We start from the raw sequence: 27,376 nt of genomic DNA on the forward strand, positions 1-27,376 counted from the left end.
CCCAGCCAATTAACCTACATACCTGCACGTCTTTGGAGTGTGGGAGGAAACCGAAGATCTCGGAGCAAACCCACGCAGGTCACGGGGAGAACGTACAAACTCCGTACAGATGGCGCCCGTAGTCAGGATCGAACCTGAGTCTCCGGCGCTGCATTCGCTGTAAGGCAGCAACTCTACCGCTGCGCCACCGTGCCGCCCTCGAGATCCAACCCGGGTCTCGGGCTCCGTGAGACAGCAGCTCTACCAGCTGCATCACTGTCATCTTTAACTGTGCTATATCATCCTTCCCCACAAACTACAAGAATGTAGATAAGGTCCTTGCCTCTTTGTCACATAGCGTAGGCGTAGGTTTAATTTAATTCATGTTATTTAGTAAAAAGCGAATGTGACACCAATCTCTGTCATTACGTTTCAAAGGATATAATCACAAGAGAGTTACCTTGCTTACAACCACTAATGCCCAATATCATGTTATCATATATCATGGTATCATAAATTACTTATGCATTTGAAGGTCATGCCGACACAATGAAATATTGCACATTTTTAAATATATTTTGTTCAGCTAATCCAAAAAGTAAGGAACCAAAACCATCACTAAAGATAAAATCTTATGATCATCTAAACTACAATTATCAGAACCATCCATTGAGCAAGTGAACATAGGTAATGTCCAAACTTCCACATGAATATGCTGCAGAAATTAAAAAATGCAAAGCTCTGTCCAAATTATGCCTCACATATTTCAATCAGAGATGGCTTTATCAGCATTTCTCAGGTTTGTTGCATTCTATCCACAAAATCTCCAAAAATGTGCTCAGTTTTTAAAACTTGCAACTTCTAATAAAACAATTAACCACTTTCACTAAGCTTTCCGTCACTTTTAACCAGTAAATGCATGTCACTTTCAATATATGTCAAGGTTACAACAACTTGGATTGATAATGGAAAGCAAACACCTTTGCTAGTTAATGAGATATTGGTGGTGGTCATACTCCCGAATTCAACGCTGCTCACCAGTCTGCGAATATCCTTCTCAGACTCCCATTTGATTTTGGTAATCGCCTCTTGGTGGGAATGATGCTCACTCCTCAAGTTCCCAGCTTTAATCTTGTCCGCCTGAATCATGTTGCTCAATGACTCCTCCACCTGCTTCTTGGTTGATTTCAGTTCACTTATCTCCTGCAGCAGTTTGAGGCGCTCAGAGTCAAATACTTTCCGAGCCTCATCCCGGGCCTCATGAGACAGCGCTGTTCTTACTTTGTCACTGCTTCCATCGCGCAACGAATTCACAAGTGACTTAAGTCGCTGAGTCTCTTGGTCTTTGATTTTGATCGTGCGTGCAAGTTCCTGATCATGTTGTTTTATCAATGTCTCTCGAACGGACTGGAGTTCCTTCATTTTGTCCTCGTGGAGCTTGCTTTTCAATTCCGTGACCGTCGCGGTGTGCTTGTGCTGCTCTTGTTCTCGTATGCGTTTCACCTCTTGGACCTTCTCCCGTTCGAGCTTACTAACCTGGAAGCAGAATAACATGGGAAATTAATACACAAACAGACAGTGGCTCCATTTGCAACATGCCAGATTTCAAAGCACAACCTATTCCAAAGAGTCAGGCAGATTATTCCCAAGAAAACTGATGGTAATCCAAAATCCTAATGTCAGCATGGAAGAAAGAATCAATGATTATCACAGTCACCCCACTTTTCATTTGAGTGTGAAATCAAAATGCTGATCAAAATTCAATATGGAAATGTTAGATGGGATGTGAGGTGCTTTTAATTTGATCAAAAAGTATAACATTGAAACAAGTTCTTCAGCTGACCAATTTGACATTCACATTAGTTCGATGTTATACCACTTCCTCAACCATTCTCTGCACACGAGGGGCAATTTACAGAGGGGCTATTAACCTACAAACCTGCGCAACTTTGGGACATGGGAGGAAACCCATGTGGTGACAGGGAGAACATACACATTATGCACTATTTTAGATTCGCACTCGCCCATCGTGAATCAGTTGTAGAGTATCCACTCACCTTACATTTCTCCTGATGGAGTTCTATTTGTATGTCAGTGAGTTTGGTCCTGAGGTCTTCATTAGCAGCCTGTAAGGCAGCTATTAGGGCTTCAGGCTTTTCCGCCTTCCCACGCCCCTTCTTGGACATCTTCGGATCTTCCCTCTTTCACTTTTTAATTCAAGAATAAGTTGCCATTTTGTTTTAGTGCAAATCCACTAGCACATTCTGCATCACATTCCCTGGCTCCCTCCTGCCACCAGATGTGCTGTGCAAAAGCCTGGAGCAGAGACACCAAAGGAAGAAATGACCCAGTTAAGATGCCATCAATAGAAGATGCTTCATTGTTGCACAAGTAAATCAAAATTGATTTGTCAACATAGTTTGCAAAATGCATAGGTGAGGTCGACATGTGGTGGTGGGAAAAACAGTCAACATTCTTCAACAATTTCTTGAAACATTTCCACCATTTCCTTTAGCTCGTCTTACGAATCAACCCTCATGTATTTCATTTAGAAATCTGCCAGATTGTTACACTAAGTAACTCCTCAATGGAAAAATAGGAAATGATTATTCTTTGCACAGAAAGCCTTGTTCTTGCCCATCATGTCAATGCTTGTTTTTGATATAATGAGTCCTCGGAGTCAATAGAGAGAAATTCTGAAATAAATCAACCATTTCAAAACAGTGGGCATCTAAAACATCTTGAGCATCTAATCAGGAAAGGCAAAGATGTACCCATTCAGTGTGAACAATGAACTTTCCTGAAGAGTCACGCAGTTCTCTTGGCAATGAGGAGAGTGTAACAAAACTGCCCAGAGACCAGAAGATCTCAGTTGTGACTCCAGTTCATAAATCCGATTTTAGGTCTTGCCATCACAAACTCCAAACAATGTACCCTGTTCTCACTCCTGAATGTGATACAATGATCATCCATATTTAAATGTGTGGCCAACACCCAATACTATAAGACATAGGAGCAGAATTAGGGCATTTGGTCCATCGTGTCTCCTTCACCATTCAATCATGGCTGATCCATTTTCCTCTCTCAACCCCATCCTTTGACGCCCTTAATATTCAATAACCCATCAATCACGCGTTAAAAGTACCCAAAGTCAGCCTCCACAGCCGTCATATGAATTCCACAGATTCACCACCCTCTGGCTAAAGAAATTCCTCCTCATCCCCATTTTAAAGGTGTGCCATATTCTGAGGCTGTGCCCTCTGGTTCTAGTCATGGGTGAACACGAATGACTGCAAAGACTTCACAAGAACCTTTAAATGCCCTTGATATCTAATTCTTCTCCATGGCAATAATTGAATGAACTGAATATCATGATTATAATTCTTGAAGTGAAGGATAAGTTGGGGGAGGTGGGGGATGGTGGGGACATGATTCTTTGGAACCCTGAAGGCTAGTTAGGGACTGGACAAATGTGTGCTGAATGTGTGGAGGGGTTTGGAAGGGGGACATTTTGGTCAAGACCTTACTGCAGTTTGGGGATAGTTCCCAATCTGAGGTGTTGTCTGCCCATCTCCTTCGATGATGCTGTCTGACTGACTGGGTTCCTCTGGCAGTTTGTGCTTTATACGACTTTGGCTAGGCCACAGATAGACAGACACAAAATTCTGGAATAACTCAACGGGTCAAACAGCATTTCTGGAGAAAAGGAATGGCTGACGTTTCGGGTTGAGACCCTTCTTCAGACTGATTAGGCCACATTTGGAGTATCGTGCACAGATTTGGTTACTCTATGATTTTATGTACATGGTGGCTTTGGAGAGGGTGCAGTATTCGAGGATGCTGCCTGGATCAGAGAGCATTAGCTTTGAAAAGAGGTTGGACAAACTTGGATTGTTTATTTTGGGGTGCCGGAGGCTGAGAGGAGACTCTACAAGTCTATACAATTATGAGAGGCATAGATAGGCTAGCCAATTAGAATCTTTCTCCCGGGTTATCAACAGCTTAACTTTAAAGTTAAATTGCGAAAGTTTGAAGATTTACAGGGTACGTTTTGTATTACATAGTGATTGATGGGTACCTGGAACATACTGCTCACTGGAGGCTAATATGATAGTGCTATTTAAGATGCTTTAAGAGAAGCACATGAATATGCATGGAATGGAGAGATAGAGATCATGTGCAAGCAGAAGGGATTAATTAATCTGGCATCATGATCAATGCAGACATCATGGGTCGAAGGATCTGTTCCTAGGATGTGCTATTCTATGTTCTGTGTTCACAGCGGTATCTAAAAGTGGTCAAAAGAGCCGAGGAGAAACCTTCTCACCAAGAGAATGGTTGGAGTTTGGAAAACCATGCCTGAGTAGCTTGGAGGGGCAGAGAGTCTCATAATACTTCTGTGACTAAACATTTACTTGAATTGCCAAGAGATAGGAGACACTGGAGCAAGTGCAGGTTTTAGATTTAGATTTAGAGATACAGCGCAGAAACAGGTCCACCGAGTCCGCGCCGCCCACCGATCCCCGCACATTAACACTATCCGACACACACTAGGGACAATTTTTACATTTACCCAGTCAATTAACCTACAAACCTGTACGTCTTTGGAGTGTGGGAGGAAACCGAAGATCTCGGAGAAAACCCACGCAGGTCATGGGCAACTCTACCGCTGCGCCACCGTGCCGCAGTGCCGTAAATGAGATGGGTAAGTGGTGATCATTATGGACATTCTATTCTAAAGAGCCTATTTCTGTCCAATATGTTACGCCTCTATCAAATAATGTTTGTGAGTGGGATTGAAGGGTGAACTCTGAAATTCAGCAGGGATTCAATTGGGCCAAATGTCTTCTTCCATGTCACTGCAAAATGTGAAATATGTTGAGACTTTGTACAATTAACTCAGCTGCTAAATCGATGTGAGTGTCCTTTGTGTGCGATCAATCAGAGGGTGGTGAATCTGTGGAATTCATTGCCACAGATGGCTGTGGAGGCCAAGTCATTCGGTATTTTTAAAGTGAAGGTTGACAGGTTCTTGTTTTGGAAAAGCATCAAAGGTTATGGAGAGAAGGCAGGAGGAATGGGGTTGAGAAGGAAAAATAGATCAGCCACGATCAAATTGTGTAGTAGACTCGATGGGCTAAATGGCCCAATTCTGCTCCCATGTTTTAGGACATTATTCTCATGTTCTACCTCCCATGGAAGAAGAAGACATCACAAGCTGGTGTCAGCAGAAACAGGGATAAGCAGCATTTGCAGTTACATAATATCTTGGAAATCTAGTAACTTTGATTAAAGAGCCGGAGGTGTGTTATTTATATTATTATTATTATTTTTTCTTCATATTTCAGATACTGTTGGGAGGGACGTCTTCTAAGTTATAATTAACTGTTAAATAGTCCTAATTCACTTGAGCAATTGAAATAGGAAGCTGTACTGTAGTAATGCAATAGCGCTGTCTATCGCCAGAATAGAAGCATTTTAGAATATTGCACTCTATACCAATAAGAACTCCTCAAGGATGTGAATGGCCCAAATGACAACTGGTTTGATTTTTCTTTTGGTCCACTTCAGGAAACAAGGGCAAACAGGTTCGGAAGTGTGAAAACGCACACAACCAGATTCAGGGACAGTTTCTTCCCAGCTGGTATCAGGCAACTGAATCATCTCACCACAACCAGAGAGCAGTGCTGAACCACTATCTACCTCTTTGGTGACCCTGGGACTATCCTTGATCGGACTTTGCTGGCTTTACCGTGCACTAAACGGTGTTTCCTTATCATGTATCTGTACACTTTAAATAGATCGATTGAAATCATGTATTGTCTTTCTGCTGACTGGTTAGCACGCAACAAAAGCTTTCAACTGTACCTTGGTACATGTGACAATAAACTAAACTGAACTTACTGATTTAAGCAGATTTGCTCCCTCTGAGTTCCTGTTCAGACCATGAGAAAGAATGGAACAAATGATCCAGGGTCCTTTGCAAATCTAACAGAATCACTGGCGATCCATTGGACCAAGGTGATGGGAGTGTGGAATTCAGTGGCAGGAGGGACAGTGGAGATAGCAACATGCTTGAACACGTGTAAAACATGCCTGGATGAGAACACGTGTTAAACATGCCTGGATGAGCATTTGATGTTATGAAACCCACAGATCAGGATACGTGAGGTGGAGTTTGGTGGAATAACAAAACCAATGGCCTGGAAGCTCTCCTCTGTTGTAAATCTCTGTAAATCTATGAGAAGATATGATGTAACAGTGTTCTCTCATTCATGCCTTGTGCATTCCCCTCTTGTAAGGACATCCTTGCTCTAGGCTTGAGAGATAATCTGAGTGTGCATGCAATGAAGTAATACTGCCCAATTATAGACAATAGACAATAGACAATAGACAATAGGTGCAGGAGTAGGCCATTCGGCCCTTCGAGCCAGCACCACCATTCAATGTGATCATGGCTGATCATTCTCAATCAGTATCCCGTTCCTGCCTTCTCCTCATACCCCCCGACTCCACTATGCTTAAGAGCTCTATTTAGCTCTCTCTTGGATGCATTCAGATAATTGGCCTCCACTGCCTTCTGAGGCAGAGAATTCCACAGATTTACAACTCTCTGACTGAAAAGGTTTTTTTGCACATCTCTGTTCTAAATTGCCCACCCCTTATTCTTAAACTGTGGCCCCTGGTTCTGGACTCCCCCAACATTGGGAACATGTTTCCTGCCTCTAACGTGTCCAACCCCTTAATAATCTTATATGTTTCAATAAGATCCCCTCTCATCCTTCTAAATTCCAGTGTATATAAGCCTAGTCGCTTCAGTCTTTCAACATACGACAGTCCCGCCATTCCGGGAATTAACCTTGTAAACCTACGCTGCATGCCTTCAATAGCAAGAATATCCTTCCTCAAATTTGGAGACCAAAACTGCACACAGTACTCCAGGTGCGGTCTCACTAGGGCCCTGTACAACTGTAGAAGGACCTCTTTGCTCCTACACTCAATTCCTCTTGTTATGAAGGCCAACATTCCATTGGCTTTCTTCACTGCCTGCTGTACCTGCATGCTTCCTTTCAGTGACTGATGCACTAGGACACCCAGATCTCGTTGTATGTCCCCTTTTCCTAACTTGACACCATTCAGATAATAATCTGCCTTCCTATTCTGACCACCAAAGTGGATAACCTCACACTTATCCACATTAAACTGCATCTGCCATGCACCCGCCCACTCACACAGCCTGTCCAAGTCACCCTGCAACCTCATAGCATCTTCCTCATAGTTCACACTGCCACCCAGCTTTGTATCATCTGCAGATTCGCTAATGTTACTTTGAATCCCTTCATCCAAGTCATTAATGTATATTGTAAATAGCTGCGGTCCCAGCACCGAGCCGTACCTCGGACAGTGGAGTCACCCACTATTATGGCTCTTCCCGACTTCGGTCTTCCCGGTCGGGTCTCCTTGCCTGGATTAGAGCCACCGATTAGAGCCACCGATTAGAGCCACTGGATTAGAGCCACCGACCTGTCCGCCGCTCGGACTGGAAGCGTCTTCTGCCCCGACAGCTCCCAAGAGGGTGTACCTGTTTGCAATAGACACAGCCACTGGGGTCTCCTGTAGTCCATGTTTACTCCCCTTTGAAACAGTCTCCCACCTTCGCTCGACCTGGGCCCTTGGCGTGACAGCCTCACAGTAGGTCCTGTCCAGGAAACTTTCGTATTCCCGGATGGCCCTGAGGTCATCCAGCTGCTTTTCCAACTCCGCCACACGTCCATTCAGGAGCTGCACCTGGACACAGTTCTTGCAGGTGTAGCTCCTAGAAGCTGCAGCAGTGTCCCTACCTTCCCACATCCTGCAGGAAACACACTGCACCAACTTGTCCGCCATTACTTTATTGTCTAAAAACAAATCAGGCTTAAAAACAAGGATATCCTCCTCACCTCAGCCTCCTCGCCAAAGACTCACAGCCAAAGACTCGTACTTTTCTCACAGGGCACTTAGACTCGTAGCCAAAGACTCGCACTTTTCTCACATGGCACTTTCCTCGACAGGGCCGCAACCCTTGTGCAAGCCTTGTTTATATCAGTCACTAAATTGACTAATTGGCCAATTTACCAAGCTTCTAATTTAATTGCTGTAATTCACACTTACTTTCTTGCAGCCAAGGGTCATCCTTGCTCCTGCTGCTGCTCTCCTGGCCTTTACTGACTGACTGCTAGCATCCCTTTTGCGCTCTTTTTTAAACGGACTTTTACCCATAATTCACACTTACTTTCTTTCAGCCAACGGTCGCCCTTGCTCCTGCTGCTGCTCTCCAGGCCTTGACTGACTGACTTCTGTAATTTATTCTGCAATTGGATGATTCAGAGCTTTTTTGCATTCTACATTACCTTCATCATATCAAAGGTGGACATGCCCTCATTACCTTGAACCTCATCTCAGTATTGCCTTTGCAAAATGTTTCACTTCTCTCTGCTCCTTTAGGAAGTTCCTTGAAATTTGTGCAAGGCTCCTGTGAACCTCTCACCTCAGCCACCTGGAAGGACAATAGGCATTAGACTCGACTACCAGTAGTCCCAGTGCAGCCAGTACTAGAGCTAGTCGTGGAGCTCTACTGCTACTTCCTGTTCCCTTCCAATGTCCACATTGTCATAATGTCACCGTACCCAAGTCTAGAATTCCTTAAGGTACAAAGGTACTTTAAGTGCAATAAGTAGTGGTATTGTGATGGTGAAGTGGTGCTTTGAGGGCAATTCGGGACAGGTATTAAATCTTTTTTTTTGTCAATCGTAATATCTTTCAATTGAATAGTAAAGGTCGATTTCAAATATGTAAGGGATCATTAAACCACTCAACATACACATACAATGTTCTTATTTGATAAATGGAAACACTGTAAACAAATATCTGGCAAGAGAAACCGCAATCCTGAAAATGGAGTAAAATTAACATGCTTTTAAAATGAAAAACAAAACTAAAGGTATTCCAAACAATGTAGGACGTCTTTGATGGGGGCAAAATGTGTACATGGTGCCAGTTTGTTTGAATCTACTCATCTTGCAAATGAGCAGCACCTCAGTCATAGTTTGGTGGAATAGCCAATGGTGTTACTGCAAAGTCAATGTTTATTCATCGTACCTTCATCCATCCATGTCCATCCATTTATCAAACGAAGCAGCAGTCATCTGTGAAAATGAATGAATAAAATGAAATGCTAAGGTTGATTTTCAACTCCAGTTGAACAATTGATTATCTATCTGTTTTGAGAAGGGTTACACAACATTCATCGCAAGATTTCAATTTTCCAAATTGCAAGTCAAATTTCTTGTTCTGCGTTAAGTCATAGGGCGATGCAGCGTGGAAACAGGCCCTTCGGCCTAACTTGCCCACACCGGCCAACATGTCCCATCTACACTCATCCAACCTGCCTGTGTTTGGCAAGTATCCCTCCAAACCTATCCAATTCTCCATCTCCCAGCCACCTTGAAAGATTTACATATGCAAACATTTATGTCTCTCTGTTCCAACGTCACCTTTAAAATTATGCGCAATAATCCCACCATTTTAGTCTTGCTAAAATGCATCAGTCCACTGTTCAATTAAAGATACAGTGACAAATTGTTGCTTGGCATGCTATCCAGATAAAACAACATCCATACGTGATTACAATCAAACCATACACAAGTACAACATAGTGCAAAGAACAAGAAAAGAAGGTGCAGGATTTAGAGTTACCACAACAGAGAAGGTCTAGATAACGAAAGAGTGGAAGCCCAGCAACTGGGTCGATTGGGGCAGTGCTGGGAATGGTTGGTGTTGGGAATGCATCCCTTAACTTGTCAGAGGTCCCATCAAGGGTCTGATAACAGCGGAGAAGAAGCTGCCATTGAGTCATTCTACCGATGAGTTCTGATGCACAGGTAACTCCACGGAGATGCAGCCTGGCATTCTGGGATACTCCAGCATTTTGTGTCCATACCTCCTCACTATTTTTATGCCTGTAAAAGTTTGTTTTTGTCCTGTTGTCTTGGCTGCTGGTCTGTTCTCATATTCATTATAGTGATACATTAAAAGCAATAGGCAGCAGTGTGGTGAAGCAGTTAGTTCTGCTGCCTCACAACTCCAGGGAAGTGAGTTTGACACAGTCCTCTGTAATTAATTGTGTTGAGTTACCATGTTCTCCCTGAGACCATGTGAGTTTTTGCCAGATATGCAGGTTTCCTCTCACAAGCCAGAGTAAGAGCTTTGGTAAATTAACTGCAACCTAGAAGTCTTGATAAAATAATGTCTCTAACGTCTAATGTCAGTCTTGCAATACATTCTCAGAAGCTTATAAGACATATAATAGCAAAGGACTTCAAGCTGCTGATTCACTCACAAGCAATTTTAAAAGTGCCTTGAGAGCTGGTGCTCAGAATCCAAGCAAACCAGATTTCATCATGTAGAAGCAGAGTTCAGAAACTGAACTCATGGGACTTTTCAGCTACAATAACGAGTTATAATTGTGCAGGGATATCCTGTTGGAATATTCAACGGAGACAAGAAACCTTGTAAAGTTCAAGGTTCAACATATATTTCACAGTACTTACACAACATTACTTAACTGAGCAGCGAATAACCTGACAAGTAAAGGCTCACACAACAGTTTCATATCTGATTCAATTATTCTCTACAAAACACAAGTATGCTCTGTTGTTTTATCTGGTAATCACCAAATAAATCACTCCTAAACAATGACATTGAAATAACTGCCAGGAACTTTAATTTATTAAAGATGCCACATTTTACAGTAAATAAGCTGAATCCTCAGAGAAACAGAAAAAGCCATGGAAATTCATGATCAATGAATTTACAAACTCTTATCAGCTTGCATTTCAGTTTGTAGCTGTTCCATCTAAGGAACAATGGCCTGGATCGTCCTCAGAAATGCCCGATGATTTGCAATAAAATGTCATTATTTACTTTCAAAACAAGAACATTGAGAAGTCCATCAGGGGGTGTACGTTTTGAACTTCCTGGTAAATTCTCAGCACCTCCTGATGGGATCCCCAATTGTCTGGTCTGTGCTCCGATGTTAGATTCCTCATGGAATCCAGCTGTCAAGGGGCAACCTTGTATACCTCAGCTGTAGCACACAGAGACTTGCTTCAGTTTTTAGTTTAGAGATACAGCATGGACATAGGCTCTTCGGCCCACTGAGTCCATGACAGCCATCGATCACCCGTTCACATTCATTTTATGGGATCCCACTTTCACATCCACTCCCTATACACTAGGGGCAATTTTACAGAGGCCAGTTAACCTACAAACCCGCACATCTTCAGAATGTGGGAGGAAACCAGAGCACTCATAGGAAACCCACGTTTTCACAGGGAGAATGTACATACTCCACACACCACTCTTTGAAGAAGGGTCTCGACGAAGCACACGTCATCTTCACATCTTCTGTAGAGAAAGGTAAGTTTTTGGAACGAACATAGTGTAACATACAAGTGACTCCAGGATGACACAGCCTATTGTGAAGATCAGTGAGTGCAGAAGAATGAACAGAGGCACAAAATGCTCGAGTTAATGTTTCCAGAGCAACATTATTTGAAGATGTGTATTACAGAAATGAGTTGCTTAAAGCTTAAATAAAGTTTAAGTAAATTAGATTTTTCATTTGCCTCACAACAATTTAAGCAACTCATTTCTGTAATACACATCTTCAAAGCGCCTGGAAATTGTTGCTGATTCCGCAGGCCTCGCCCGCCCGAGTCCCGCACATGCGCACACTTCAAACTGCACTGTTACACTTTGATTTCTGCAGTATTTACTGTAGGGTCATATTATCTGCTTAGACCACAACAATTGACTATCCTTGTACCAATTCAACTCCAGATATTCAGTGCATCTATATACTAAAACTCTTGTTTGTTTGTTTGTTCCTGAACTACCGTCAAAACGGTACACGATAGCGCAACAATTTTAGGTCACCTTACTCACCGTCGTCCCTTTGGTGCTAATGGAAGAAGGAGGGGGGAAGGGGGGGGTGGGGGGAGGGGAGGAATGAGGGGGGAGGGGGGGAGGGGGAGGGAAGGGAGAGGAGAGGGGAGGGGGGAGAGGGAGGGGAAGGAGAGGGGAGGGGAGGGGGAGTGGGGAGAGGGGAGGGAGAGGGGGGAAGGAGAGGGTGCTGCACCAATGCAGGAGAGGTTTGGGCCCAACTTGGCCTAGTGTTCATTTAAGGCTGAGATACATGGTTCTCTAATTAATATAGGAATCAGGGGCTATGGCAAAGGGCAGCAATATATACTCAATGAACATCATAGATTGAAAGCACGTACCACCAGATTTTGGAACAGCTTCTTCCCCACTGTTGGAACTACTGAACGGTCCTCTCTTATGACAAGAAGGTAGTCCCGATCTCTCAAATGGCCCTTGCGCTGTTTTCAAATCTGAATTTTCTCTGTAACCCTGGTCATTTTCTCTGTAACCCTGGTCATTTTCTCTTTGCGTTACCTGATATACTAATGAAACTACTTGATTGCATTCATATTTGGTTTGACTCGACTAGATAGCACGCAAATAAAAGTTTTTCACTGTATCGCAGTACACATGACAATAAGAAACCAATAACAAGGTTCAGAGTTTGTGAAATAAGGAATCGCAGATGCTGGTTTACAAAAACAAAACAAAGTGCTGTAGTAACTCAGCAGGTCACAGAGAATGTCTGGAGGATATGGATAGACGATATTTCAGGTTGAGACACTTCTTCAGACAAGTGCAAAGGCCGCAATGCTTTGAAAGATTGGGGCTACACACACTTGCCTTATGAGGGAAAGTCGGAAGAAAGGCCCCGACCTAAAACATTGCCTATCCATGTCTCCCAAAGATGCTCCCTGGCCCGCTCATTTACTCCAACATCTTGTGTTGTTTCTCTTTCCTCCAATACTAATGTCAATGATTTGGCTAAGGACGCAAAACTTCGTATTCCACAGTTTGATGATGATGCAAAAATAGATGTGTGAAGGGAGGAAGATACACAGAGGTAAGCTGACTGAGTGCCAAAGAATGTGGCAGTTGGAGCACATTGCAGAAAAATATGGAGTGCATTGCAGAAAAATATGAAGTTATCCATTTTGGTGCACAAAACAGAAAAGTGGTCATTTTTCATAGGAAAGAGATTGGGTAGCATTGATGTCAAAAGTCACCTTAGACACAAGTCACTGTAAATTGTAATTTAAAGATGGATCAGCCATGTTTGAATGGGTAGTAGACTCGATGGACTGAATGGCCTATTTCTGCTTCTATGAATTATGAACTTATGAAATCTGGCTGCAGGTGAAGTAAGAATGGAAACTAAATATTCCAGGGTATTTAATAATCAGAAAGGACAGTCAAAATGGAAAAGGAAGTGTTCCTCAAATGAAGAAGAGTTATTTTACAAAATGGTACTTAAAACAACAAAACATTAAATAACAATGTGATTCAGGACTGAAGGGAGGAGAAACATACTAGTACAAAGTGTGGTGAATTTTTTTGAATTCCTTACGCTAGAGATTTGTGGACGTTTAGAAACTGAGATTGGTGGATTTTCAAATTTTAGTGGAATCGTGGAATATCGTCAGATTGCATGGAGCACACCGGCCAAGATCTTGAAGAATGGTAGTTAGACACAAAATGCTGGAGTAACTCAACGGGACAGGCAGCATCTCTGGATAGAAGGAATGGGTGAGGTTTCAGGTCGAGATCCTTCTTCAGACTGGTGGGCTGGTAGACCCTTCTTCAGACTTCAGACTTGAGAATGGTAGACCGGGTCTGAGGTGTTGAGTAGTCCACTCCAGCTCACATTTCTTATACATGTAAATGTTAATTCTCTAGTTAATTCTCTAGTTTCTTTACTTTTGACCTTTTGATCAACATTAAATTGAATGGCTCCACTGCTAGTGTCCATGTTTTTAGCGACAAAGCCCGTAAGCTGTGAAATTCCCACACCAAGCCTCTCCACCACTCCTCCTTCCTCAAAAAAATCCCTTCAATCTTACCACTTTAAATAAAAGTCTGGAAATCATCCCAAATAACTCTTTCGGTCTCTGAGTGCCAAGTTTTATTTGATAACTCTGTTCCTTGTTTATGGCACCATATAAATACGTATGAAAGAGAAATGATGAGGATTTATTTAACTGAATTGTGTGACTTGTGATCATGAGATCACAATACAGGCTTCTCAAAACCAGCCAGACTCTAATCGAACCCGCAAAATAAATTGCAATGCTGAATTCGCTAGTCCATCAAGATGATGGATGGTGGTCCTGGTTAAGGAACACTTTGTATTTGAGGCAATAAGCACTCTTCACGAGCCGTGATCTTTGGTCACTATTCAAAACTGCACCAATGGGATTTTTTTTCTTCTCCATTTTCTACATTGTGTGGCTTTACAAAATTGAAAATGTTAGTTTTTAGGCAGTGTGGATTTGAACCCACAAGAAGCTTGATTAAAGTCAAATTTATTCTGCTCCAAAACATTACCGCAGGCAAAAGAAACCTTCATTCCATTAGTGCAAATGGGATTCAAACTTAATTAAAGGTTTCATGTCTAATACATCAGATCAATTAAATATGCAACAAAACATTGATGGCTCTGGTGCATGAACAAATGCAATGTGATACATATGAATAGTTTATTCTTTTGAGTTGATTTCTCCCCTTCCTTTTGTTTCTAAGCATCAAGCACCAGGACAAGAGACCGGTTTTATTTATGCTGCTGACGTCAAGAGTTCTGGTGTGAGTGCCTGTTCTATCAAAGTTCTCAGTCCCTAGTTCACTTTTAATCCACGATGAGTCTCCTGTAAAGTGAACAATAACATTTTTGCTGTTGCTAACGTGTCAAGAAAACCTGTGCATAATTTTCAGTTGCTTAGAAATTCTCCCAATTAAATTAAAATGATTAAGTTGTGCTACTCAATATAGAGTCATAGAGTCTTACAGAGTGGAAACAGGCTCGCGGGACTTTTCGTTTCCCGGCGTGGCTCGGCCGCGGGACTTTCCATCGCCCGGCGCGGCTCGGCCGCGGGACTTTTCGTCGCCCGGCGTGGCTCAGCCGCAAGACTTTCCATCGCCCGGCGCGGCTCGGCCGCGGGACTTTTCGTCGCCCAGCATGGCTCGGCCGCAGGACTTTCCATCGCCCGGTACGGCTCGGCCGCGGGACTTTTCGTCGCCCGGCGCGGCTCGGCCGTGGGACCTTCCATCTCCGCGAGTCGGGAGCCTCGGTCGCCTCGGCAGAAGTCGGACTATCTGTCCGTGGAGAAGCATGGGGGAAGAGAGAAGAATTTTCTTGCCTTCCATCACAGTGAGGGGGTGTCTGGAGGAGTCACTGTGATGGAAGTTTGTGTTAAAATTGTGTGGCTTGTGTCTTTTACTCTGTACTGTTGTGGCTGCCTGGCAAATGATTTTCGTTCAATTCATTTTGAATGACAATAAAGGCATATTATTATTATTATTATTATTATTATTATTATTATTATTATTATTATTATTATTATTATTATTATTATTATTATTATTATTATTATTATTATTATTATTATTATTATTATTATTATTATTATTATTATTATTATTATTATTATTATTATTATTATTATTATTATTATTATTATTATTATTATTATTATTATTATTATTATTATTATTATTATTATTATTATTATTATTATTATTATTATTATTATTATTATTATTATTATTATTATTATTATTATTATTATTATTATTATTATTATTATTATTATTATTATTATTATTATTATTATTATTATTATTATTATTATTATTATTATTATTATTATTATTATTATTTCGGCCCAGCTTGCTCACACGGACCAATATGTCCCAGCTACACTAGTCCCACCTGCCTGCGAGTGGCCTATATCCCTCCAAACCCATCCCATCCATGTACCTGTCTAACTGTTTCTCAAACATTGCAATAGTACCTGCCTCAACTACCGCCTCCAGCAGCACGTTCCATACTCCCACCACCCACTTGTGTGAAAAAGTTACCCCTCAGGTTCCTATTAAAGTTTTCCCCCTCCCCTTAAACCTATGTTTAAGATGAGGGGGGCCCTACTCTGGGCAAGAAACTCTGTGCGTCTACCCGATCTATTCCTCTCATGATCTTGTACACCTCTGTGAGATCAGCTCTCATCCTCCTATGCTCCAAGGAATAGTCCAAGCCTGCTCAACCTCCCTATAGCTCAGGCCCTCATGTCCTGGCGATATCCTTGTCAATGATTTAAAAGTTAGTGAAAACTGTAACTAAGACTTGGTCAAAATTAATTGAATTCCTTAATTTGACAATCAAGTATAATTAACCTGACTCTAAACCTCACTCCAAAAGATTTACAATGGGGTTGCCAGGACTCAAGGGCCTGAGCTATAGAGAAAGATTGGGCAAATTAGGACTCTATTCCTTGGAGGGTAGAACGCTAAAGAATGATCTTATAGAGGTGTATAAAATCATGAGGGGAATTGATAGGACAAATGCACAGAGTCTTTTCCCAGGGTAGGGGAATCAAAACCAGAGGATAAAAGTTTAAGGTAAGAGGGGAAAGGTTTATTGGGAACCTGAGGGACAACCTTTTCACTCAGAGCCTGCTAAGTATATGGAATGAGCTGCCAGAAGATGTAGTTAAGACCGGTACAATAGCAACATTTAAAAGACACTTTGACAGATGGATGCGTAGGAAATCTATAGAGGGATATGGACCAAATGAGGATAAATGGTTTTAGTTTCAAGATACAGCGTGGAAACAGACCCTTTGGCCCACCGAGTCCATGCCGACCAGCGATCCCCGCATGTTAATACTATCCTACACACACTAGGGACAATTTTACATTTATACAAAGCCAATTAACCTTCAAACCTGTACGTCTTTGGAGTGTGGGAGGAAACCAAAGATCTCAGAGAAAACCCACACGGTCACGGGGAGAATGTACAAACTCCATACAGACAGCACCTGTAGTCGGGATCAAACCCGGGTCTCTGTTGCTGAAAGCGCTGTAAGGCAGCAACTCTAACACTGCGCCACCGTGCCGCCTAGTCTAGTTTAGTTTATTGCCTTGCACGCCGAGGTACAGTGAAAAGCATTTTTCTTGCAGTCAATGGATAAACTACATGATCACAATCCAGCCATCCACAGTGTACAGATACAGGATAAAGGGAATGACACAGGGCCGTCTTAACGCATGGGCCTGATGGGCACTTGCCCGGGGGCCCACGAGCATAGGGGCCCCATGCTGATCTGTGTATGTTAAGTGACTTGCAATAAATAAATACTACTTTAAAAATGTAGGTTCAATAAGTGCTTTTTTCGCAACATTTTCGGTCACTAAGTGCTTCTCACAGCGATCTGTAAGTGCTTTTCGAAACAATGTAGCACCCTAAGTCCATCGCTAAGTGCTTTTCGGTAAGTGCTTTTCGCCGGCACGACAGGGAGTGGGCTGGTAGGGAAAGGGGGGTGGGGGAGAGTAACGGTAGGGGCCCCTGTACACTGCTTTGCCCGGGGGCCCATAATGCTGTAAAAACGGCCCTGGAATGACATTTAGTGCAAGATAAAGGCCAGGAAATTCCAATGAAAGATAGTTGATAGGGCATCTTGGTTGGCATGAACAGGTTGGGCTGATGGGCATGACTCCATTCACTCTCCAAACTGTGACCATTAACAGCAAAATGAACACAACACACAATGTTCTTGCAATTAGCTGCTACGGCACGTGTACAAAATATTATGTACAACTTACAATGCAGAAACAGGCATTCCGCCCAATGGGTCCTTATGAACATTTATGAGCCTCTCAACTTTACTCAGCAACATTTTCTGGCATACTTATTCCAGATGAACAAATATATAACCGAAGAATAGTCCAAATAAGATGGTTAAACAGAAGGGAGCAGGTGGCATTGCAGAATGGGTTAACCTTACTGCAGTGAAATGATATTCTTCTTTCAATTTATTCCCTTCCCTTCCGATGTACGGAGAAGAGGTTCTGTCACAGCGATGAGATGTACTACACAAATGTTCCATGAAAAGCATTTAGAAAAGAAAATTGATAATTTACTTTCTGATTTGCAATGCTGATTGTAATCCACAGAAAAGTAACTTTGGCAGCACTGTGTAAACGTATTTAGCAAGAGCCTTCAGAAAGTTGGAAATAGATTTAGATTCTCATTTCACTTTTTATTAACTTGAGACCATCCAAAATGTCGCTGCTCAGCCACTAATTCACACCGTAATAGTTACCTGCATTTCCCTGTGTGGTGACACACCTATGTGCGTGCTTCATTTAGTCTTTCCTCAATCTAGATGTACCCAATCTTGGAAAAGAATGAGTAAATCAAAAAGACTAGATAAAATGCATTGTATTTTGTTTCACTACAGAGGGTGGAGAGGGGACCACCACTTGAGGTGTCAGACATAGCTTTATGAAGTGAAGAATTCATAAGTTCAAGGAGCAGAATTAGGCCATTCAGCCCATCTACTCCACCATTAAATCATGGCTGATCTTTCTCTCCCTCTCAACCCCATTCACCTGCTTTCTCCCCATAACCCCTGACACCCATACTAATCAAGAATCTGGAGAAAACCCACGTGGTTACAGAATGTACAAACTCCACACATACAACACCCATAGTCTGGATCGAACCCTCTGTGCTGCCCTTAATTCATTAAGAGACAGTGGCTTTAAATTTGGTATATTAACATTTTTTCCAAACTCTGACCTTATTTGCTGCTATTTACGCTTCCGTTGTCCAATTATTTTACTTACTACATTTCTAATATTATCCGCTTTCCAACTATCTTCACATTCCCTCTCCACTCCCAATCTCATTTAAACCCTTTCAAAATCCCCCTGATGAGGAATTAGTCCTGGTTCTGTTGAGGGACAATGCCATTAGTCTTTTTAAGGTCCTCCCTCTCCTAGTAACAATCCCATAGTTCCCAAAATCTCAGTCTGCCCCTCCTTCCAGCACCATCTCTCCAGCTATGTATTCATCTGCTCTATCTTCCTGGGGGATTTGTCCTGAGATTCCTGCCTGTGTGCTTTTCAGTACCTTTCCTTGCTCTATAGAATCTGCTTGCAGGACCTCATCACTCCTTTCTTTGTCTTGGACACAGATGTGGACCAGGACCTCTGGCTACTACCCTTCCAACTTCAGGGCATGCTATATCCATTCAGTAACATCCGGGATCCTGGCAGCAAACTATTCTGAAGCATTTAGAAGGATGAGAGGAGATCTTATTGAAACGTATGATTATTAAGGGGTTGGACACGTTAGAGGCAGGAAACATGTTCCCAATGTTGGGGGAGTCCAGAACAAGGGGCCACAGTTTTAGAATAAGGGGTAGGCCATTTAGAACTGAGATGAGGAAAAACTTGTTCAGTCAGAGAGTTGTGAATCTGTGGAATTCTCTGCCTCAGAAGGCAGTGGAGGCCAATTCTCTGAATGCATTCAAGAGAGAGCTAGATAGAGCTCTTAAGGATAGCGGAGTCAGGGGGTATGGGGAGAAGGCAGGAACGGGGTACTGATTGAGAATGATCATCCATGATCACATTGAATGGCGGTGCTGGCTCAAAGGGCCGAATGGCCTCCTCCTTCACCTATTGTCTATTGTCTATAACTATAGCCATGGAAGATCCTGTCTGGACCTTATCTAATCACTCCATGCCCATTACCACTGTCTCAGCACGCTTCCTCATGGGTGGCTGAGCTTCCTGCTTGACGTGCTCTGGTTCTGGCCACCCTCTCGTAAGGAACCATCATCCTCAGCTGTACCCAAAAGGTGTGATATGCTGTTGATCTAAATGGACTCTGGGGACTCCTGGACTATTTGCCTGCTTCTCCTAGTCCACCTGACAGACTTCCATTCTTAACCCACACTGTTAAAATGACCACCTCTCTAAATGTGTCATCTGTAAAGTTTCCAGCCTTGCGGATGCACCTCCAAGAATTTTGCCAGCTCCAAACTGCAGAGTTTGAGCTGTTACCATGGGAGGCACCTCCTGCTCATGTGATTGCATTGGTCTCTGAGAACATTCACAATACCTCACCTGGACCATGTGCATTTTAACTGATAAAACTTTATTAAACTGTATTGCAGACAAACATTGTTTAAAAAAAATCTTATTCCTAGCAAAATGACATGAACAAAGAAATATATCAACAAAGAAAACAATGATGCCAACAGGTCAAGCAGTGTCTGTGGAGATGAGTTGAGTATTGTTAACAGGAAAGGACTTTCCCCACAACATTTGCATTTAACAAAAATCACAAAAACAACTAGAGGTGTTGGGCATCCAAAATAGAAAGAGAAAATGCTGGAAATATCTACCCGGTCAGGCAGTGTCTGTGGGGAGAGAAACAGAGTTAACAGTTCAGGTGCCAGTCCTTTCTTCAGAACTCTGGTGAAGGTTCTCGGGCCTAAAGCATTAACTCTGTTTCTCCTTCTGTGGATGCTGCCTGGCCTGCTGGGTGCTCACATGAATAGACAATAGACAATAGACAATAGGTGCAGGAGGAGGCCATTCGGCCCTTCGAGCCAGCACCGCCATTCAATGTGATCATGGCTGATCATTCTCAATCAGTACCCCGTTCCTGCCTTCTCCCCATACCCCCTGACTCCGCTATCCTTAAGAGCTCTATCCAGCTCTCTCTTGAATGCATTCAGAGAATTGGCCTCCACTGCCTTCTGAGGCAATGAATTCCACAGATTCACAACTCTCTGACTGAAAAAGTTTTTCGTCATCTCTGTTCTAAATGGCCTACCCCTTATTCTTAAACTGTGGCCCCTTGTTCTGGACACCCCCAACATTGGGAACATGTTTCCTGCCTCTAACGTGTCCAACCCCTTAATAATCTTATACGTTTCGATAAGATCTCCTCTCATCCTTCTAAATTCCAGTGTATACAAACCTAGTCGCTCCAGTCTTTCAACATATGATAGTCCCGCCATTCCGGGAATTAATCTAGTAAACCTACGCTGCACGCCCTCAATAGCAAGAATATCCTTCCTCAAATTTGGAGACCAAAACTGCACACAGTACTCCAGGTGCGGTCTCACTAGGGCCCTGTACAACTGCAGAAGGACCTCTTTGCTCCTATACTCAACTCTTCTTGTTATGAAGGCCAACATTCCATTGGCTTTCTTCACTGCCTGTAATATCGTGGTCATTGCAGATTGTTTATGAATAGGTCAAATAATCTATACACATAAACCACAGCCAAAGGTTTATTCAAGTTTGAACAATAACAACAACAATAAGGTAGCACAAGGGTAGAGTTCGGAAGGGTACTGACTTCATACACTTCACCTCCAATTTCCATCCTGCCCTTAAATATACCTGGACTATCTCTGACATTTCCCTCCCGTTTCTGGACCTCACCATCTCCATCACAGGAGAAAAACTAGTGACGGACATTTACTACAAGCCCACCGACTCGCACAGCTATCTGGACTACACTTCTTCCCACCCGGTCCCCTGCAAAAAGTCTATCCCCTACTCCCAATTCCTCCGTCTACGCCGCATCTGCGCCCGGGATGAGGTGTTTCACACTAGGGCTTCCGAGATGTCCTCGTTTTTCAGAAAACGGGGCTTCCCCTCCTCCATTATAGATGAGGCTCTCACTAGGGTCTCTTCTACATCCCGCAGCTCCGCTCTTGCTCCCCCTCCCCCCACTCGCAACAAGGACAGGATCCCCCCTCATTCTCACCTTCCACCCCACCAGCCAGCGGATCCAACATATCATCCACCAACATTTCCGTCACCTACAACAGGACCCCACCACTGGCCATATCTTCCCATCCCCTCTCCTCTCTGCGTTCCGCAGAGACCGTTCCCTCCGCAACTCCCTGGTCCACTCGTCCCTTCCTACCCAAACCACCCCAACCCCGCGCACTTTCCCTTGTAACCGCACGAGATGCAACACCTGTCCCTTTACCTCCCCCCTCAACTCCATCAAAGGACCCAAACAGTCTTTCCAGGTGAGACAGAGGTTCACCTGCACCTCCTCCAACCTCATCTATTGCATCCGCTGCTCTAGATGTCAACTTATTTATATCGGCGAAACCAAGCGCAGGCTCGGCGATCGCTTCGCTGAACACCTGCGCTCGGTCCGCATTAACGCAACTGATCTCCCGGTGGCCCAGCACTTTAACTCCCCCTCCCATTCCCAGTCTGACCTCTCTGTCATGGGCCTCCTCCAGTGCCATAGTGAGGCCCGCCGGAAATTGGAGGAGCAGCACCTCATATTTCGCCTGGGCAGTTTGCGGCCCGGTGGTATGAACGTCGACTTCTCCAACTTTAGATAGCTCCTCTGTCCCTCCCTTCCCCTCCTCCTTCCCAGATCTCCCTCTATCTTCCTGTCTCCACCTATATCCTTCCTTTGTCCCACCCCCCCGACATCAGTCTGAAGAAGGATCTCGACCCGAAACGTCACCCATTCCTTCTCTCCCGAGATGCTGCCTGACCTGCTGAGTTACTCCAGCATTTTGTGAATAAATCGATTTGTACCAGCATCTGCAGTTATTTTCTTATACAAGGGTAGAGTTGCTGCCTTACAGCGCCAGAAACCCGGGTTCGATCCTGACAATGGGTGCTGTCTGTACGGAGTTTGTACACTCTCCCCGTGTCCACGTGGGTTTTCTCCCGGCGCTCTGGTTTCCCTACCACACTCCAAAGACGTACACGTTTGTAGATTAATTGGCTTTGGTAAAATGGTTCTTAGTGTGACGATTAGTGCTAGCATAAGGTGATCGCTGGTCAGTGCAGACTCGATAGGCCGAAGGGCCTGTTTCCATGCCGTATCGCAAAACTAAAATACCTCTCTAACGTCAAGCTGGGAACTGCAGGAATATGCAAAGCAGGCCACGGTCGAGTGCATATCCAGCACTTTGTGGCACCATTGTCAGTTTCTTAAAATGAACCAAGTGCTCAGTATATTCCTGCAGAGAATCTGGTGACAGGTGTGCGTTACAGCCACTAAATTAGTAAAAACACAGCGTTGTGCAAATCTACGCAAACTCCCTCTTCCCCATAATTCATTCACTGCTGATGCAAAACATTATTTTTCAATTCCCTGTTTGGTCTGATGGCCAAGCAGAGTTATTATTTTTCCCATGGATGCAGGACAGCTTAATTCCTGTTGACTGCGATCATCAATTACCAGTAATATATTATTTTGCTGCTTCACCAACTCCAGATAATAGCTTATTGAAAGGTCTGAAATGAAAAAGACTGCTGGAGTATTCCCCCTCCAACAGCGCACAAAAATCATTCATCAAAGTTCAAATTTAGCAGCAAAATGTCACATCAGCTTTCAAAATTGTCTAATTTCTGAGGGTGTAGGAAAGAACTGCAAATGCTGGTTTAAATCGAAGGTAGACACAAAATGCTGGAGTAACTCAGCGGGACAGGCAGCATCTCTGGAGAGAAGGAATGGGTGGCGTTTCGGGTCGAGACCTTTCGAAGGGTCTCGACCCGAAACGCCACCCATTCCTTCTCTCCAGAGATGCTGCCTGTCCCGCTGAGTTACTCCAGCATTTTGTGTCTACCTTTAATTTCTGAGGGAATGATTCAGAGCATTCAATCCCGCTACAATATTCTTTCTTCGCAGTACACTATGGGAACGTTGCCTTTGTACTAAGCTAACAAAATATCTGTGGAGTACCATAACCATGAGCATGTTGAACAATAGCATGGTCTTTAGAGAGATTTACTTCAAAGTCAATGCTTCATTTTTATTGATGTGTCTGTAGAATGTGAAAATACCCAACATTTTAATCGAATTATCAAATCCCTCAAATTAAACCACATAGTCATTGCAGCAATACAAAATTAGTTCATTTGAATTAAGAGGGCACTGCAATTTAACCAGCTCACAGCACTGACTTAAGGATTGGTCAATCAAATTTTATTCCATGGTTTCCACCTGGTTTGTTTTTTTCACCGACAGCAAGCATTAATTTCTCTTAAATGGTTAAGGCTTACTTAAAAAATAATTGGAACCTGCATTTTGTCTTTGTCCTTTGTTCTTCAGTGTTACTTCCCTCTTGCCGTACACAATTTAATATTGTTTGCAGAAACATTTCCCTCCAACCTACAGTAACTAGTTAGCTTTATTAAACGCAATTACATTTTATGCAAAATATGTTGAGCATCTTGCCACATTCTGAGCAGTTATGTTGTCTGCAATAATTTGATCATCGAGCACTCATTAAAGGCTTCTAGATGACGAATATAATTTTAATATTCAGCTTGTGTTAACTCTGATTTTCCTACCTAATTTAAGTTTCAATTATACTTAGCGCCATGATGATACTGTGCGATATTCAGGTGTGTCACCTGTAAGATGCATGCCCCACCTACTGGCAAAATGAACGCAGGTTAGCAAGGAAATCTATTCATGTCACGGTGTTCATGTGTTAAGGGCAGGCAGCACATTGATTTTCCTCTTTCCTTATTGTCAACCAGTTTTCAGCCTTGGGGAGATTAGAAGTCGACCAGCATATGGTTAAACCCTTGGCAACAACATGCCTCAATATATTGATGACAGCCAACACATGCTCTTACAAACCCTTGAGTTTCAGGCACCAGTAAGACCACAATAAAAGATTCAACTGCAAAGCCAGCTTCAATCAAGTACCTCAGAAAACAGATCAAACATCTCTGCCTGTCACCCAGTGGATTAACTCCGGCAATTAAGTATAAAATAGCCTACATGCACAAAACTACTCGAGCTAATCTCTTGATTGGCAGGTGGAATGGTTGATCTGTCGTGTAGGGATTTCTCCAAACTAGTTGGCAGCTAAATATAGCTGTAGCTGGTGAACAGTGAAGGGACTAAAAATAATTACACTTCCTACGGCATCCTAAGACAAAGAAAGGCTATATATTCATGTGCTAGGAAACGAACCGACAGCAAAATGCTCAGCTTACCAGTACTAAATGAATGGACGTACATTATAATATTTAATCAAACTTCTAATGATAAAGGTTTCACCCAGCTCCAGACCCTTAATTATCAGCGCTCTAGGGTCTCACCGATATCTGCTTTGAGCGAAGCATTTACGTTCCAGCTGACATCCAGCTGGACATTTGCTCAAATATGTCATTGTATTTCATTCACACCGTCTCTCGCACAACATCACAAATGGGTGGGTGTGACTGCAGAACAATCAGCAATCCGGAAGCCTTTCTTAAATCATTTGGTTCTCTTAGGCAGGAGAGGTGAAATCACTCGTTCCCCATTGCCAACCTGGTCGAGGTCATTCAGCAAGTCTGTGAGTCTGTGACCTTGGTAAGTCAAGTCCAAGTCACACAGATCAAGGTGGTGACTTCACTCACTAAATTATCGAAAAGTACCACCCCAAAATAACAAACTGTGTGCCCTTTGGCCCATGCACTGGAATATATTTTAATTAATTTTGTTGAAAAAAATTATAGCAGTGTATGTCTTGTATGGCACAGTCCCTTCCTCAATCAGAATATCAAACATACTCTTTTAACATATCAGATAAACAAGGCGCATGAGCAGATTAGCTGGGTTTTAAATGAAACAATGAGATTTCAACTCCCATCTCATTTGGCATATTATCCTTTTATCACCTTGAGAGTGCAGGAGCCACAGTTTCAAAGTGCGGCAGCTGAATTTTACACTATACATGCTAATTTATGCCTTAGCTGGTATCCACGGATACACGCCACGTATTGTCACAAATGTCAACACAGACAAACCATCTAAGAATAAAAAAATAGGATTCATTTAAAGGTTTCGCATGCAAGTAATCTAAAATGGAACTCCCATAATCAATCATGTTTTAAACTTCAATATAATAAATATATTCTGAGTGGCAACACCATCAGTTAAAATTCCATCAAATCACATGACAACATTTTCTAATATTTGTTATGGGAATTTGGGATTTTTTTTGTTCTTTGTCTTGTTGTTTATGCATAATGGTGGGGTTTGTGAAATTAAAAAAAAGCATAAGTTAGCTGCCACCGATTCTGAAACAGCAGAAAAATATAGGTGCTTTCCTCACTGAAATATAATGGCAATGCTGAAATATTGCAGAATACTTAACAAAAGGCATTTCAAATCCAGAAACAAATCCATATTTATTAATTACTGTGCTCAAAAGAAAACTGCCAAGTGGGCAATTATTGAGCACATATACCAATGAAGGCAAGATTCAGTCACTGGAGAACATTTAAGTCTGAAGTGCTCAACCTTGTTGAAGATTTTGGAAGTGTATGTATACCTCCATGCTGCATTGCTGTAGTCTCCCTTTACAAAGGAACATATCCTGTTTCCCCTTCATTTCACCCCTGTGACTGATCCAATGCAGAAGGAAAAATGAAGACAGCTGATCCTTTTACGACTTGTCAGGAACAGTTTATTCGTCTTTGCATGAAATTGATAGCAAATTAACTCCCTTCTTCATTTAAGAATTCATTTCAGCGGTGTAACTGAAGACTGATGATATTAGTGTTTTCATTGCAATAGGTTTTTAGCATGCATGTTCATGGTAAATATAATGTAAGAATTGTCTTTAACCTGTTCAGTACCAGAATGTTTACATCTAGGTGCCATGTATACCCGTTTAGGTTTGGTATCATTTTATGGCAGTATGATGAATCATCCTTGATCTAGAAAAAGCCTGGCACAGGGTGGCCAATAGTGACAAAAAACCTTGGCAGTGAACAGGTGAATTGCCTTCTTCATTAAAATTGATTACATATTCCTGCTTACTTGCTAACAGTTCACCACGATATTCTTTAAAATGCTGAAACGTGGTTATAATGTTGAGGAAAGCGGGTAAACCCAAGACTTCTTTTATGATGAACAACACCCATCAAGGTCTTCAGGTTACTTGCATCAGAAGCAGCAGCAAACACAAACAATAACCAGAATATTAATGAGGGAGCCTTGCTGCTACTGTAGGAGTTCATTCCAACGGGATTAAAAGGGAGTATTAGCTGGATTGCCGAGCTCCAAAATAATGCCAAATGAGCTTTGCACTCTAAATTACTTTGTGTGGCATGGTGGCGCAGCGGTAGAGTTGCTGTCTTTCAGCACTTACAGCGCCAGAGAGCCGGGTTCGATCCCGACTATGGGTGCTGTTTGTACGGAGTTTGTATGTTCTTCCTGTGACCTGCGTGGGTTTTCTCCGGGATCTTCGGTTTTTCTCCCACACTCCAAAGACATACAGGTTTGTAGGTTAATTGGCTTGGTATAAATGTAAAAATGGTCCCTGGTGTGCGTAGGATAGTATTAATGTGCGGGGATCGCTGGTCGGTGCGGACTTGGTGGGCCAAAGGGCCTGTTTCCGCATTGTATCTCGAAAACTATAACCTTAAA

General features: G+C 42.7%; 1 protein-coding gene across 3 annotated transcripts in view; it reads right to left on the minus strand.

Moving 5' to 3' along the window:
- The window catches only part of LOC144600257 (janus kinase and microtubule-interacting protein 2-like), a 228,258-nt gene that overhangs the window by 91,506 nt on the left and 109,376 nt on the right, over nt 1-27,376 (minus strand). For all 3 annotated transcript variants that reach the window (XM_078411829.1, XM_078411827.1, XM_078411828.1), the window contains exons 2-4: nt 9,118-9,164; nt 2,037-2,295; nt 1,018-1,515 (exon numbers count right to left, since the gene is read on the minus strand). In XM_078411829.1, the coding sequence (XP_078267955.1) occupies nt 1,018-1,515; nt 2,037-2,165 (627 nt within the window). In that variant the 5' untranslated portion in view covers nt 2,166-2,295; nt 9,118-9,164. The remainder of the gene's footprint in view (nt 1-1,017; nt 1,516-2,036; nt 2,296-9,117; nt 9,165-27,376) is intronic.

Source organism: Rhinoraja longicauda, chromosome 14 (assembly GCF_053455715.1).
Source record: "Rhinoraja longicauda isolate Sanriku21f chromosome 14, sRhiLon1.1, whole genome shotgun sequence".
NCBI lineage: Eukaryota > Metazoa > Chordata > Chondrichthyes > Rajiformes > Arhynchobatidae > Rhinoraja > Rhinoraja longicauda.